The sequence below is a fragment of the Saccostrea cucullata genome, unplaced genomic scaffold (assembly GCF_032062105.1).
Source record: "Saccostrea cucullata isolate Sc308-1 unplaced genomic scaffold, CSIRO_AGI_Scuc_v1 ctg8687, whole genome shotgun sequence".
Classification (NCBI taxonomy): domain Eukaryota; kingdom Metazoa; phylum Mollusca; class Bivalvia; order Ostreida; family Ostreidae; genus Saccostrea; species Saccostrea cuccullata.
This window is the reverse complement of record NW_026926519.1, coordinates 6,573-20,388: the sequence shown is the minus strand read 5'-3', so window position 1 is coordinate 20,388 and position 13,816 is coordinate 6,573. Positions and strand designations below refer to the sequence as shown.

The 13,816-nt window shown below is 34.8% G+C and overlaps 2 protein-coding genes across 3 annotated transcripts; one reads left to right on the top strand and one right to left on the bottom strand.

Moving 5' to 3' along the window:
- LOC134271925 (transmembrane protein 245-like) lies at positions 1 to 11,428 on the bottom strand. Of its 2 annotated transcripts, XM_062754156.1 has the most exons (18): positions 10,890 to 11,428; positions 10,056 to 10,284; positions 9,587 to 9,733; positions 9,059 to 9,310; positions 8,730 to 8,878; positions 8,480 to 8,584; positions 8,303 to 8,373; positions 7,907 to 7,997; positions 7,467 to 7,568; positions 7,318 to 7,350; positions 5,229 to 5,387; positions 4,872 to 4,994; positions 4,483 to 4,616; positions 4,191 to 4,291; positions 3,693 to 3,867; positions 3,259 to 3,422; positions 3,003 to 3,051; positions 1 to 1,122 (listed from the first exon to the last, which is right to left on the bottom strand). In XM_062754156.1, exons 1-18 carry the CDS (start codon positions 11,385 to 11,387, stop codon positions 1,074 to 1,076), a joined length of 2,631 nt encoding a protein of 876 aa, XP_062610140.1. In that variant the 5' UTR covers positions 11,388 to 11,428; the 3' UTR covers positions 1 to 1,073. The 2 variants fall into 2 exon arrangements, with proteins under 2 accessions (XP_062610140.1, XP_062610141.1); XM_062754157.1 differs by lacking the exon at positions 7,318 to 7,350.
- A 186-nt stretch (positions 11,429 to 11,614) lies between these two features.
- On the top strand, positions 11,615 to 13,494 carry LOC134271924 (phosphoacetylglucosamine mutase-like). The gene has a single exon (XM_062754155.1). It carries the CDS (start codon positions 11,628 to 11,630, stop codon positions 13,281 to 13,283), a length of 1,656 nt encoding a protein of 551 aa, XP_062610139.1. The 5' UTR covers positions 11,615 to 11,627; the 3' UTR covers positions 13,284 to 13,494.
- The last annotated feature ends 322 nt before the right edge of the window (positions 13,495 to 13,816 follow it).

Genomic DNA, 13,816 nt, shown 5'->3' with positions numbered 1-13,816 from the left:
AACTTTTCTTTGTTTAATGAGCTGAACAATTTAAAAAGAAAGCACATTAAATGTATAACATCATGTATTAAAACATAAACAAAAATAAATAACATAAATAAGATTTAAAAAAACAAAACAAAAAAAATTCTGAGAAAGTTTGACTTTCTGCCAAGCAAACAATCCATGTACGGACAAGTGTATCGACTTCTGAGTACTTGTCTACTCAACTTTATCAAATCTCGTAATAACATCTTTAGTCATCTCCTCTTAATATAAGAGTGCTCATCAGATTAAAAAGGAATATTACAGGGACAGAAAAAAACTGACTAGAGTCGTAATCAATGAGGTTAGAATTGGTAGAAGATGTGTACAGATATATAATGATGTCATACTCATTAGGGGTAGCCCAATAAAAACAGGTTCTTCTTTCCTACACATTGATGTTAATGATTTCCAATAAAAAATATATTGCACACTATGTAGTAAAATTGAGAAGACCTAATTAAATAACCCAATAGGCATCTAATTCTTGAGAATACAATAAAAATATGGGCAAGGGCATTTCATATAAATACAGTTCTAGTCAATAAGTGTGAACATTTTTTTAGCTTAACTAAAAAGGATTGGCAAACCAAAATTTAAAAATATATATATCATTTGCATGAGAGGGATTTTCAAATTAATCTGTTAGAAATATACTGAAGCACACACACTATATATAAGTATTTTGTAAACACTTATGTACCTGTAAATCATTAAGCTTAATTAATAAAAGGATCAAATAAAAACTTACTCCATGCAAAGACTTGCAAAATTGCCCATTTTAAAAATACAAATTGATGTAAAAAATATTTGTCTGGATATTTTTAAATTAAAATAACATATTATCTGCCAATAAGTGCAAACACTTTTTTGGCAAAACTTTGAATAGGTGGGGCCGACCAAATCTGACATACATGTAACATCCAATCTAAACGTCTTCTGTTGCAGTTATATGATATGAGATCCATCCTGCTGTTTGATCCTCTACAACTCTGAGTATGGCACAAAAGGCAACTGTGAACTAACTTTAAGTCCTGTATACCCTAGTATCATGACACCACATCACTTGGCAGCGAGGAAAAGTGTTCACTCACAGATCTGTAAAAAGAATGTACTGATAATGTTTGAACAGAAAAATTAGAACAGTAATCATGTAGCAGTCAGACTTTTACATACACAGTCCCATCAAAAGATAACACGGTTAGTCAGATGTACATGTAAAACGAAGGAACTAAAAGTAACATTTCTTTGATATACTGGCTATTAGTGATCATGAAAATTTTCTGATTTGGGACCCTTATTTAAGCAAATTTAAACTAAACCTAGAATTATCACATTAAAATTGATATTTTTAAAATGATTTATATTTTCATTGAAATGATTTCTCTATCCCTCATATTTCAGTGTTTAAAACAATTCTTTTCTTGGAAAAACATTTGCAATCATTAGAGCAAAAATGCCTTAGGTCTAAAATAAATATCATAGTGGGTCTGGAATAGTAGTGATGCGTCTATTAAAATAATAATATGCATCTTTTTTTTTAAATATGTTAGGAAACAAATAAAAGTTTTTAAAACGACCAATTTTAATTTTTTTAAGGAAAAACTTCAATTTACTTTCAGCAAATTACTGTCACTGATATTTACTTTCAGCAATATTATTGTCACTAATGGGGAATCCATGACAAATTTTTGGTGGATTCAGCTAACCATTATAAAGTCCATCATTAATTCATAGAATTTTTTAAAGTAGTACATGAACATCTAATATCTAAACTTAAAAGTATGTGCATAAGTGCAGTGCAAGCACATTGAGTGAAATGAGCAAATAAAGGATGGATATAAAAGTGTGTGAGATACTGTAAACCAACTTTTATTCGCGACGACTTTATTTCGCGATTTACCTGGGATAAATTAGTTCGCGACGATTTATTTTCGCGATCAAGCATTTCTGGATCTGTTGTTAATAGACACATACACTTTAAGGACCGGTTCGCGGCGAGAAATATTCGCGATGACGAGGCTCTCGCGAACTTCGCGAAAATTTCTCGCACGCGAATAAAAGTTGGTTTACAGTAATTAGCTGATAAATATCACTAGCTATACTGATATAGTGAAATATGGTACCAGTTTAGGATTAATGTGCATGAGAAAGATAGCTGATATAGGTGGCAGCAGATAGTTTTTTTTTAATGCCAAACATGAGCCGAGAGGGTACACATATACAAATCATGTACATGGGACAGTTTTCCTGGTGCTAATTAATTACACTTCATATGCCCATAGCTCAAAAATTATGTCTACAAATAACATGTAATCTAACTGTTAGAGTGCACATATACCAAATTTGCACTTGGGGACTCCCAAAATTTTGGCTTGTTTTTCCAAGATTTGGGCCTCAGTAGCACTCATAGTCATACAGCCCACCCCAAGCCCGAGCGAGCAGCATAAAACACCCAGTATATGTAGTCTGTAAATCAATGCATGCCCTTATGAAAATTCACCAATTAATATGGGACCATTCACTTTCCCTCTGAGATACACAACTTCCTCTGAACCCTACCAGCTTTTCAGCTGAATTTCCTCTGCAACTGACCATGTGTCTTAGTTTCACATTTACGACTCTGTATATGCTAAGCATCGTAGTGGCACCTACATATTGCACATAATTTTTTTTTTTCAACATGCACTGCAAATGTGTCCCGTAATTGTTCTAATCATTTTTCTACACAAAAATGTCACATCAAACAGGGGAAATTTTGTCATAAATCTGCCCATATCTTTAGAATAAAACTATCCTCTGCCACCTTTATATTAGCTTACACTGATATAATGAGATACCTGTATAGTACTAGTTTCGGATTAATGTGCAAGAGAAAGGCAGATGATATTGAAATGGTAGAAGTTTAGTATAAATGTGCATGAAATAGATAATGATATCATATGACTAGCTGATACTGTTACATAGAGATATGGTACCGGTTTAGGTTTCCTGGGGTTCTTGACCGGCTAATGGTGACTTTATCCCCTAACACACAACAAACACAGAATAAACAGAGTACAACAACATCTATCACAGATTACAAACATGTATGTATCAAACCAAAAAAATAATCATTCTATGTTTAAATGAATTCTGAATTCAGTTGCAGTGCATAAATAACAAAATGTGGAACATATTTTTGAATACTTGTCTATCTGTGAAATGAGCATTATAGAAAGTTATCTCCCTTACCTGGGAGTCCTGGGAATTCAGCGCCCCCTGGTGCTAACATGGAGCCATAAACATTGTAAGCCACAATACAGCAACACAGGAGAATAGGACCAATGATGGCACCCTCTAGTCCTAACCAGTATATGCCCCCCGCAATGGCCAGACCAGTCAAATAGGGATGACCACTGAAACAAAAAGCATAGAAAATGAATATTTGAATAAACATCATTCTTACATTGTTCGTATTATCCACGAATATATTCTGACAACAATTAAGAAACAACATTGAATGGTTTGACAACATTTCTCATTCATCATGATATCAATTGTTCAAAAAACTTTCCTGATGTGGTATGAATTAAATGTAAATATCACATGATTTTAAAATATATGTCAAGGCTAGTTTACAATGTTACACGAAAAAAATCTCAAGTCAGTGAATTTTGATACTGTACCCTTTAATCTCTCCAAGAATACTTGTGTCTACAAAATAAGATGGCAGGATGTGGCAGATAAAGAGAGCAAGTCCTTTGATTCCCTGTCCTTGTATCAGCCAGAGCTCTAACACAGCAGGGAGGGTGGCCCAATACGGACCCAGAAACGGGACGGCAGCTAACACAGCAGCCAGGGCTAGAGAAAAGAAACAAAAATCAAAATTACAACAGGGAGTTTGGCCCAATACGGACCTAGAAACGTGACAGTGGCTAATACAGCAGCAAGGGCTAGAGGAAACAAACAAAAATCAAAATTACAGCAGGAAGGGTGGCCCAATATGGACCCAGAAACGGGACAGCCACTTACACAGCAGCAAGGGCTCGAGGGAACAAAATGGAAGTTAATCAAATATATATAACCTAACTTCTCAATATCAAAGACTTTACTGTCTTGGATAAAGCAAACTTTGAGCATTCAAGAATCATTTGTATATTGATTATATATTATATATGACTTACTGGATGGTATAAACACCATGTTGATACCAAATAGTGTGTGTGTTAACCAAGTGTAGAGTCCATAGAAGGCGGCCATCTTCAGGGATGCCATGAATACACCACTGTTTGAAAAGGTTTATATCAACTCAATAATTATATCAAATCAATACATGTAACTCAATATAAATATGTTGGGCAAATTGACATTGATGATAAATCTTTATTTACTAACTTTAGATATCTTTGTATTATCCATTCAAAATAAGATACAGTTTCCTTTCTAAAAGTCCAATAAATATTTTTGCTTCCTTACCCTATTGCCTCCTGCACAGCCAGGCTGAACTTGCTGCCTGAGGGGTGAGGGTTGAGACCAGAAATCCACTCCATTGGTTTGAACTGCTTCCCACTGGACGCAAGTAGATAGAAGAGAGTGGTCAGGAAAATAGCCTGTATAAAAGGGAGATAATTTATCTAAATGAAAGTCGATCATCTGATCTATAGTCAGGAAAATAGGCCTGTGACAAAGGGAGATAATCTGACTATGACTCTAATAAAAGGAGATAATCTGGTCTGAGTGTAGTCAGAAAAATGGTCTGTAAATATCTTCTCAATAAAAGAGCACAAATAACTACTTGTGTCATTTTGGTTATGCATGTTCCCACTCCCCTTATCTATTCCTGACTAGACTGTGGTTGTACTTACGGCTGAGATAATAAAGTTCAGTATGGCTGTTCCTCCACCTAAGATGATAGACAAGGTTGCCGTGGCAATACTGAGCATCAGGCTCATGTTACCCTTGAGTACCATCCAAACATTCTCCAAAACCTGCAATATACAGAGAATATATAATTATAGAAAAGAAACTGCATCCTCCAAATTTGAAAACTTGATCACTAAGTTCCCTACAATGAATTTTCTTTCATGTTTATTCAGATATTTTGACACACATAATTTAGCTTGAATTTTGATCTCAATATCAATTTCTCTTGACAAATCATCATTCAAAGAAAATTATGACAAAGATTTAACTTTTAACCTGATTTTGTTTTACTTTCTTACAGATACAAATGTCCCAATGTTGTCTTTAACAAATTCCATCACTTGGGAATAGTTGAAGCTCTTGCCCTGCATTCCAAACTCGTAAATAGATCTCCAGTCTAGCATGTCGTTAGGGATGATCTGAAAGCTTTGTTTTGCCACGCTGTGATTGGAGGCACCCTGTTATAAAAAGAATCAAATCTGTTTAACTTTCATAACAACCAGAGATAAATAATACAAAACTGAGAATTTCTGCTGTTTTAATTTCTTTTTCTCGGTTCATTCTTTATAGTAAACATTCAAATTTCTGAATTTGCAACATTTTTGATTCAACTGGTTTTGAAAACCCCAAATCATCAAATACACTGCTATAAATTGAGTTTTTTTTGTGTGTGGTTAGTTTGAATACTGTAAAAATGCTACATCTGTATATACAAGGTGTTGTTACCAAAAAAAAAAAAAAAAGAAATATTACAAAATACACTGACAACAGTATAATCAGAAGAATGGAAGCATTAAAGACAAGGACAATCCCCCACAGTGAGAAGCCTTGTGAGCCCTGATTTTGTTTTTTTTGGTACATGAAAACAAATATTTAATCCTGTTAATGAAAGCTACAAACATTACAGTTGACACTCCTCTATTCTATAAAATAATTTAAATCAAATATCACAGTCTGGCCGCCTGTTTATGTGCTTTGTTTATTAAAAATCAAAGAAAGCTAATCACTCTGCAACCCTTGTCCATTCAAATCTACTTACTATTTTATTCAGAGATTCTGCATATAAATTTTAAAGAGTATGCCAAAGAAGACAATATAAATAGTAGAAAAGTTAATTTACCTGGATAAAAACTTTGGGCAGATTCAACCATTAGATTAACAAAATACAGAATAAATTTGATATAATTGTTACAAACTAAATAAAAAAATTAAATGATGAATAAAGTTTCATCAAAGAATAATCATTTTAATATATATATATATAATCCGAGATTGCTCTGACTCTAACCCCTGCATATATTTTATGACTTGTGCAGCATGCACCTGTCATATCTTGTGCATCACACACCAGTCATAATATAAAAGCAGGGGTTAGAGTCAGAGGAATCTTGGATTAATAAATAAATCTCTAATCTGCTTCTCTAGCTACTCGCATTCACTTTCTAAATAACAGATATGATGAAGAGAAGTTAAAAAGGTAATCAAACTTCAAACCCACTTTTAGTTAAAACCTCTAATGTGTAATCACTGTTATAACAAACAAGGTACATTATACCGTGTAACTATTTACTACATTGTTAGCTTCTGGTGTATACAATGTATTAGTACAATGAAATCTGGACTTTTTAGATTTTATATCTACCTTTACATTTTAAATGATGTATTATCAATTTCTAGTGAAAAATGTATCTATGAAATTTCTTGACTAAAATCTTTCTAGATTTCCATGAAAAGCTTAACAACAAACATGCAGAGACTGAAACATAAATTAATGAATGTAAATTTTCATTATCACCTTGTCCAATTAATTTTATATTACAGAGCCATTAGAAAGAGTAAGTCCTGGATTAAGTCCCCTTCCCTATCCATCAATATATTGATATCCTTATCATGCAGTCTAACCCATATACCTGGGCCTTTCTTAAGTTTGTACTTAACTTGTCATGCATTTCTTTTTCACCTTGCTAATTCTGTTTTATTTCGTATAAGAAGAGTAAATAGTACTCCATTTTACCATGGAATAAAAGAATGAAAGGCTGACTAGCTTGCTAAAAAAACTGAACTTTACACATGAAAAAGTATTTTGAATATTAAATATCTCTTTTTTTGTATATCTACCAAACTCTCATATACATGTATTTACAGTATATAATTTAGAAAATCTGCATATCTATGTGTACATGTATATGATGAAGCAGAAAGAATCCATAATATCTGAGTTTCAATAAACTAATGAAGCAGAATTTCATTTTAAGATAAATAATAAATTTACTACTACATTGACATTATTGTCAGAAGATAAAACTGAAAGCTATAAATGTGGACAAAAGATGGGCACACTATTCCAGTAACTGAGCACCACAGAGTGACAAAGTGAGAAGGGCTTACCGCTCGATTGAGCCACAGGCTCGTATCGGAGATCTGCATAACACCAAAGAAAACATTGCTAGAAATAATATTAACATGAGCATATCTCAGAACTTATGTTTAATGGTTTTAATTTTATCATTTACTTTGCTAGTATTTGTTTTGCTTACCCTAGCCAGCCAGCTGTGATATAGATTGTCCCAGACCTCCAGTACCTTGGTTTCTACCTGTGTCGTGTTGGTTCCCTCTTGTCCCCCAACCAAATCATGAACCTACAACACATACATGTATGTCAAAACTTGAGTCAAAAAGAAACGAATCATATTTTGATTCTTTTAATGTTAATCTAATCCTGGTAAAACTTTACATGTAAAATATAAACCCTTAAAATGTGAGGAATCTGTCGTAACATAGACTCTTTTCAAACTTGTAGATATAAAAAGTACCAAGTAACAACTTGTTTAAAATCTGTCACAAAATAACACTTAAAAGATTGAATTTTTGTCTGGAGGAAAAGATCCTTGGTATCAATCTAGTTTTGTATCAAAGCAGTATATTTTTAAGGGGGAACTTTTAATGAACTAAATTCTGAAATCATAAATGTCCTTGCCTTTGTTGCAATCCATTTCCTGCCATACAAGTAAGCATTGCCCACCATGGAATCCATGGCTACCTGCATGTCCTCTCCCTTGGGTAACCACCTGTAACATTTCAGGAACTCCGTCATTAAATCATTACATAAAGGACCTTACAAAACACCCATGGCTTAGTAATCCTCATATTCACATGGAAATAATACATGATAAACATTGATAAAGACCATCTCTTTTTGAGGAAGAAAGAAAAATCTAAAATTTAATTTTGTGTGGCCTATTTTTTTAAAACAGTGTAGTGACAAAAGACTCAAAGAAGTTTCTTACCACACTTTAATATCAGTCTGAATACTCTGACTGACCCTAAGTGACAAATTCTACTTTCATGACATTCATTTTTTTAAATAACTTACTCTCCATATTCCCTGGTACTGTTCAGTACATTACTGGAGATTTTAAAAAGGTGCATGCTTTCTTGGTGAACCTGTAATTCAAGGAATCAAAATAAAAAAAAAATATTTAGAAATTCCTATCTTTAAAAAGAACATGTAATTAAATGTTGATTAATTGATGATGATAAATATAGTAACCTGCACAGCAAAGAAGATGGTGAATAGGGTGGATCCAATGATAAGGATGAATATGAACAGAATACTGGTAAACTTGTCCATGGATCCATCCAAGATTGACATCATCTTAAAAAAACAAGGGAGAAAACTCAAATTACAAAAAAAAAAACATCAGGTTCACTTCTCATCAACGTTTAGGATTCATCACTAAATAACTGGGCATACGAATTTTAGAATAAGTAACTACAAAGGAAAAAGTTCTTGATGTTACCTTAGCATCTCCACGACTAAAGAGTTTGAAGAGACCAATCACCCATCTAGGAGCTAGCACGTCTCTTCTAGCAGTGTACCACTCCATGATGGTGGACTTACAGGCTTCCACATTATCTCCAAAAAATCCTCCAGGTTTCAGCTGATGCACTATAAAATGATAAAACAAAAATATAAAAAGAATTCCTTATAATACAAGTACTCTTTATTTATGCTCCAGTCTTAATAGAGGGATATATTTTAAAAATGCAACCCAATAAAACAGGACAGGATAGGAAATACATGTATAAGGGAAATATTTCATAACAAATTACATATACATGTACATACCAAAAGCTTTAAAGATCCACATGAGGCCTAACAGAGGGACAAGGAGCTGAAGCAACCAAATGTTCATCCAGACCCGTGTAAGAACGAGGGCCCAGAATAAGTACACAAAGTATTTAGTACTCCCGGGGCCTTTATCCTCCACAACTCGTACAGTCTTTTTCTTGGTGGATCTAACTTTTGGGGTGGTGGATTCTGGTTTAGGGAGTGGCAGGTTGGTTGGCTTTACAACACCAGCAGATTTCTGACTTTTGTCTGTATGGAAAGGTTAACAATTTCAACATGAAACAATGTTCAATATACATGTACCAGTTGTTTATTGGGAAATTTCTGTATCTTAAAATTTTTGTGATTTGAATCTCTAATCTTAAGTTCTGTGCCTGCATTTTTTGTACTTTTTTTTTAAAGTGCAAAAATACAGAACTTGAACATTTTGCAGTTCTTTCATTTGAAAAAAAAATGAAAAGGCCACAAAAATTTGACAACATATTATAATAAAGTGTCTGTGCAGTGAAAGAGTAAGAAATCTACCTGTCTCCTCACTGAAGCTTTCGGTGGTAGAGACCTCTGAGGAGGAGTCCATAATGTCAGTGTCGGACTCCTGTCCCTGTCTTAGGGCCCTCTCCAAGTCCCCCGTAAACACAGTCCAAATAGCCAGCACATCAGATATACTATGTCCTGGTAGAAAAAATTAAATGCTTAAAAAAATACACTACACCATGAATTAATAACTGATTTATTGGTATCTATAGGATTTTAAATGTTTTAAAAAGCAATATATACATCTTGAAAATTTTTCAATCATTATTACATAATATTCAAGGGCATAAAATTTTCTTTAGGCAAGCAAACTATCTTTACCCTATTAACATTCTGAGTTCATAAGAATTTTGGGTTCATTTTCATTTGTAAAATTAAATATAATTTTAATTAAAGTCGTTGAACATGTTGAAAAAATATATGATTGTACATTGCATTTGCATATCAACTTGAGGACAACCTTGTTCGTCCACTCTTCGCTTTATTTCTTTTACTTCACTTGCAAATCCAGTGGCAATCAATCCGATTATTAAGAGAAACAGTGGGACGCGGAGAGACCCGGCTACCGTGGCTATGTGAAGAATTAGCACACCCCAAATAGGCAGGGACAAGAGACGTAAATACTTCTTAGATTCAGCATTCCACAGAAAGATGACAACAATTAGATAGGCTACTACAAGAGTCCATACCTGAAAGAGATAATTTGTACAGTAATTAAATGGACATTGGTAGTTTCTGACATGACGTTTGCACTATAGCTTTGCATTTATACATGTAACAGTAAAGAGAAAATAAAAGAAGAGTTAAAAGTCTTTACTTTTTTGAATAACAAATATAATTATATGTTTCAGAAATAAGTATCTTCATGTTTTTTTTTTCTAAGCTCATACCGATTTTTAAGGAAATCGGACCAAAACCGGAGAATAGCATTCATAAGAATTTCACAAATTATTTTTTGCTAAGTAACCATGGAAACAAGTAAGAACAATTTATATTACCAATAATTAGGATTATGAATTTTAATGTAGTCTACAGTGTAAAAAGTACAAAGTTTTGTAGAAATCAGAACACTGAGATTTTGCAATTAAAAAAAAATCTTCTGATAAAAACTTAAAGTGAGCCAAAATGATCAATGTATTTTCAGTGCATATATTCACTTAGTTTCCATCACATATCAAAAACTAATTATATAGAACCTTTAACCCTCTGAATTTCTCTCTTTGGGATATGCCACATCATCTAAATATATGGATTATGCAATACATATTTAAGCAAATGCAAAGTGAAAAGTTACCCAAAATGATGTAAAATAATCCAGAACTTCAGAGACGAAAATAAACACTGCATAACACATTTCCAGTATACTTCTTACTGGGCCAAAATACCACAAAATGTAAATCAAAAATAAACTTATAATTCCTCCACATAGTAATTTCCAGTGTCTAACAATAGTACGATCAAATATCATAACATAAGTATAGTCAAGAGCTTGTATTGGTAAATATGCTATTCCTATAGCAAAAGGTGTCCCTGATTCTTGTAAACCACGTAACCATCGTCTTAATATTGCTGTTAATTCACGTTTGAAGGGGTACAGAAATGTTCCACACAACACGGACCATAACAAAGGTCGGAGGAAAGCTTCTAGAATGAAATACACAGCGATAGCTGATCCTCCAGCAAGTAAAACAAAAATATTGGCTGCTGTCGTGTATAGTGCTTGCTGAAATGCTTTTTCATGGCCCTGCGAAAGACTTTGCAACATTGAATTCACGAAAGGGGACTTGGCCATCTTGAAAGTATTCTATGGTTAACTCTTTCATAAACACATTCGTATTCTAAGAAAAGAAGAACTAGAGAAAAGAGAATATAATTTTATGAATTATTATCAGCATTACCTCAGACAAATATCTTATATAAAGATGAAATGCTGTCTTACTAAATATTTAACAATAACCGAGAATTTCATCATTGCTGAAAGTTATCTGCTAGTCGTACGTGTTAACAATTGTGTACTTTCATTTTGAGCAAAATGGATTTTGTTGACGTGCAAGTTGCCGGCGAAAAGAAATACGCAAAACAAGATGACATACCCATTCAGTATGGTACAGCCGGATTTAGAACAAAAGGGAATCGTCTGAAGCATGTGATTTACAGGATGGGTGTCTTGGCAGCCATTCGATCTGCCTGTAAAAATGGAGCCACGATAGGTGTCATGATTACTGCTTCACACAACCCGGAAGAAGATAATGGTGTCAAGCTGGTGGATCCAATGGGGGAGATGCTTGGTCCAGAGTGGGAAAAATACGCCACTGAAATCGCAAACGTTCCTGACAAAGAGCTTGGTTCCGCCCTACAGGCCTTGGTGAAGGCTCTCGGAGTAGCAAGTCTCAGCAAGAGTCGAGTGGCGTTTGCCCGAGACACAAGACCAAGCAGTCCGGCCTTGGCAGAAGCCCTGGAGGCAGGAATCAAAACAGCAGGTGCCCAGTGTCAGAACTTTGGACTGCTTACTACCCCACAATTGCATTATATTGTCCGGTGTATTAACACTAATGGAGAGTATGGAAAGCCAACAGAAGATGGTTACTTTGAAAAGCTCACAGGGGCTTTCATCAAATTGAGAAACATGAGAAAAACAAAGAAGATGAAAACACTAGAATCTTATAATGCCTGTCTTTACCTGGATGCAGCAAATGGAGTAGGAGGAGGAAAGGTCCCTGTCCTGCAGGCCAAACTAGGGGAACTCCTAAAGATCAACCTTGTGAATGACGGAAGTGGTAAACTGAATCACGACTGTGGGGCTGACTTTGTTAAAGTTCAACAGAAGCCTCCCGCTGGAGTCAGCTTGGCTCCTGGACAGAGATGGGCTTCATTTGATGGTGATGCAGACAGAATAGTCTACTACTTTCTTGGTGTTACAGATAAAAAGTTTCATCTCCTAGATGGTGATAAAATTGCAACATTAGTGGCTGGGTACCTTAAAGATCTTGTTCAAGAGACAGGACTCTCTGTCAATCTTGGGATAGTTCAGACTGCCTATGCTAATGGCAGCTCCACTAGCTACATCACAGACACGTTAAAGGTCCCAGTGGCTTGTGTTCCAACAGGAGTGAAGCATCTTCATCATAAAGCACAAGAATTTGACATCGGGGTCTACTTTGAAGCCAACGGCCATGGTACAGCTTTAGTGAGTGACTCTTCATATGCTCTCTTGCAGAAATCAGTTAAAGACACCAATCTAACAGAACAACAAAGAGAGGCTTGTGATCTACTGCTTTGTGTCATAGACTTGATCAATCAAACTGTAGGTGATGCAATATCTGACATGCTCCTTGTCGAGATGATCCTAGCTGGCCTGGACTGGGATGTGGAACAGTGGAACAAAGCCTACACAGATCTTCCTAATAGACAGCTCAAAGTCAAGGTCAAGGACCGCTCTGTGATCCAAACCATTGACGCCGAGAGAAAAGCCTCCACTCCCCCAGGTCTTCAGAACGCCATTGATGACCTTGTAGCCCAGTACACTCGCGGTCGTTCCTTTGTGCGGCCCTCTGGGACAGAGGACGTCGTCCGTGTTTACGCGGAGGCTGACTCACCGACAGCTGCTGATAAGCTGGCCTATGAGGTTGCTGTTCTGGTCTACAAGATGGCGGGAGGTGTGGGGGAGGAGCCTAAAGCTCCAGAATAATAGCAGGGAATTATGGGACTTTAAAGAGGGTTATTGTTAGGCCTATGTGATATCTAAGGCAACAGAACAAGTGCATGTAGCTTTAGTTTTAGGGCCTGTTAATCTGGATACTTTGATTAATTATTTTTTCTAAATAAACATGATAAATGTGGGTTTATAGTTCGTTTACCAAAGATTTATAGTGCTTACTCAATGATTTTTTTAAGGTTGATCAGTTTAGTACATTGCTCATGATGATAATTTCATTGATTAATTGATGTGATTGTTTTGAATGAAATGATGTATGTTAATTTTTTTTTTTTAATTGACATTCCATGACTAAAAGTCAGGGCATTATTTATAAAATTATTTTATAAAAAACAAATTGATCTAAGTTGTGATTAGCGCATTGTGATTATTTTTATAATTTTACAGTTGTATCATTTTGGTAGTGCATTTAAGGTGTATTTCAATTATTTCGCTTTGAATAAAGCTGTAGTTTGTACAACAAAGTCCTTCAATATTCACTCTTTTTGGAGACAGCTGACATCATA

Coding starts and splice junctions, on each gene's coding strand:
- LOC134271925 (XM_062754156.1), bottom strand. CDS start 11,387: ATGGCCAAGTCCCCTTTCGTGAATTCAATGTTGCAAAGTCTTTCGCAG. Junction 10,285..10,889: donor ATTATTTTACATCATTTTGG/GTAACTTTTCAC, acceptor TATCTCTTTCAG/GTATGGACTCTTGTAGTAGC. Junction 4,292..4,482: donor GCTGTGCAGGAGGCAATAGG/GTAAGGAAGCAA, acceptor CTTTTCAAACAG/TGGTGTATTCATGGCATCCC.
- LOC134271924 (XM_062754155.1), top strand. CDS start 11,628: ATGGATTTTGTTGACGTGCAAGTTGCCGGCGAAAAGAAATACGCAAAA.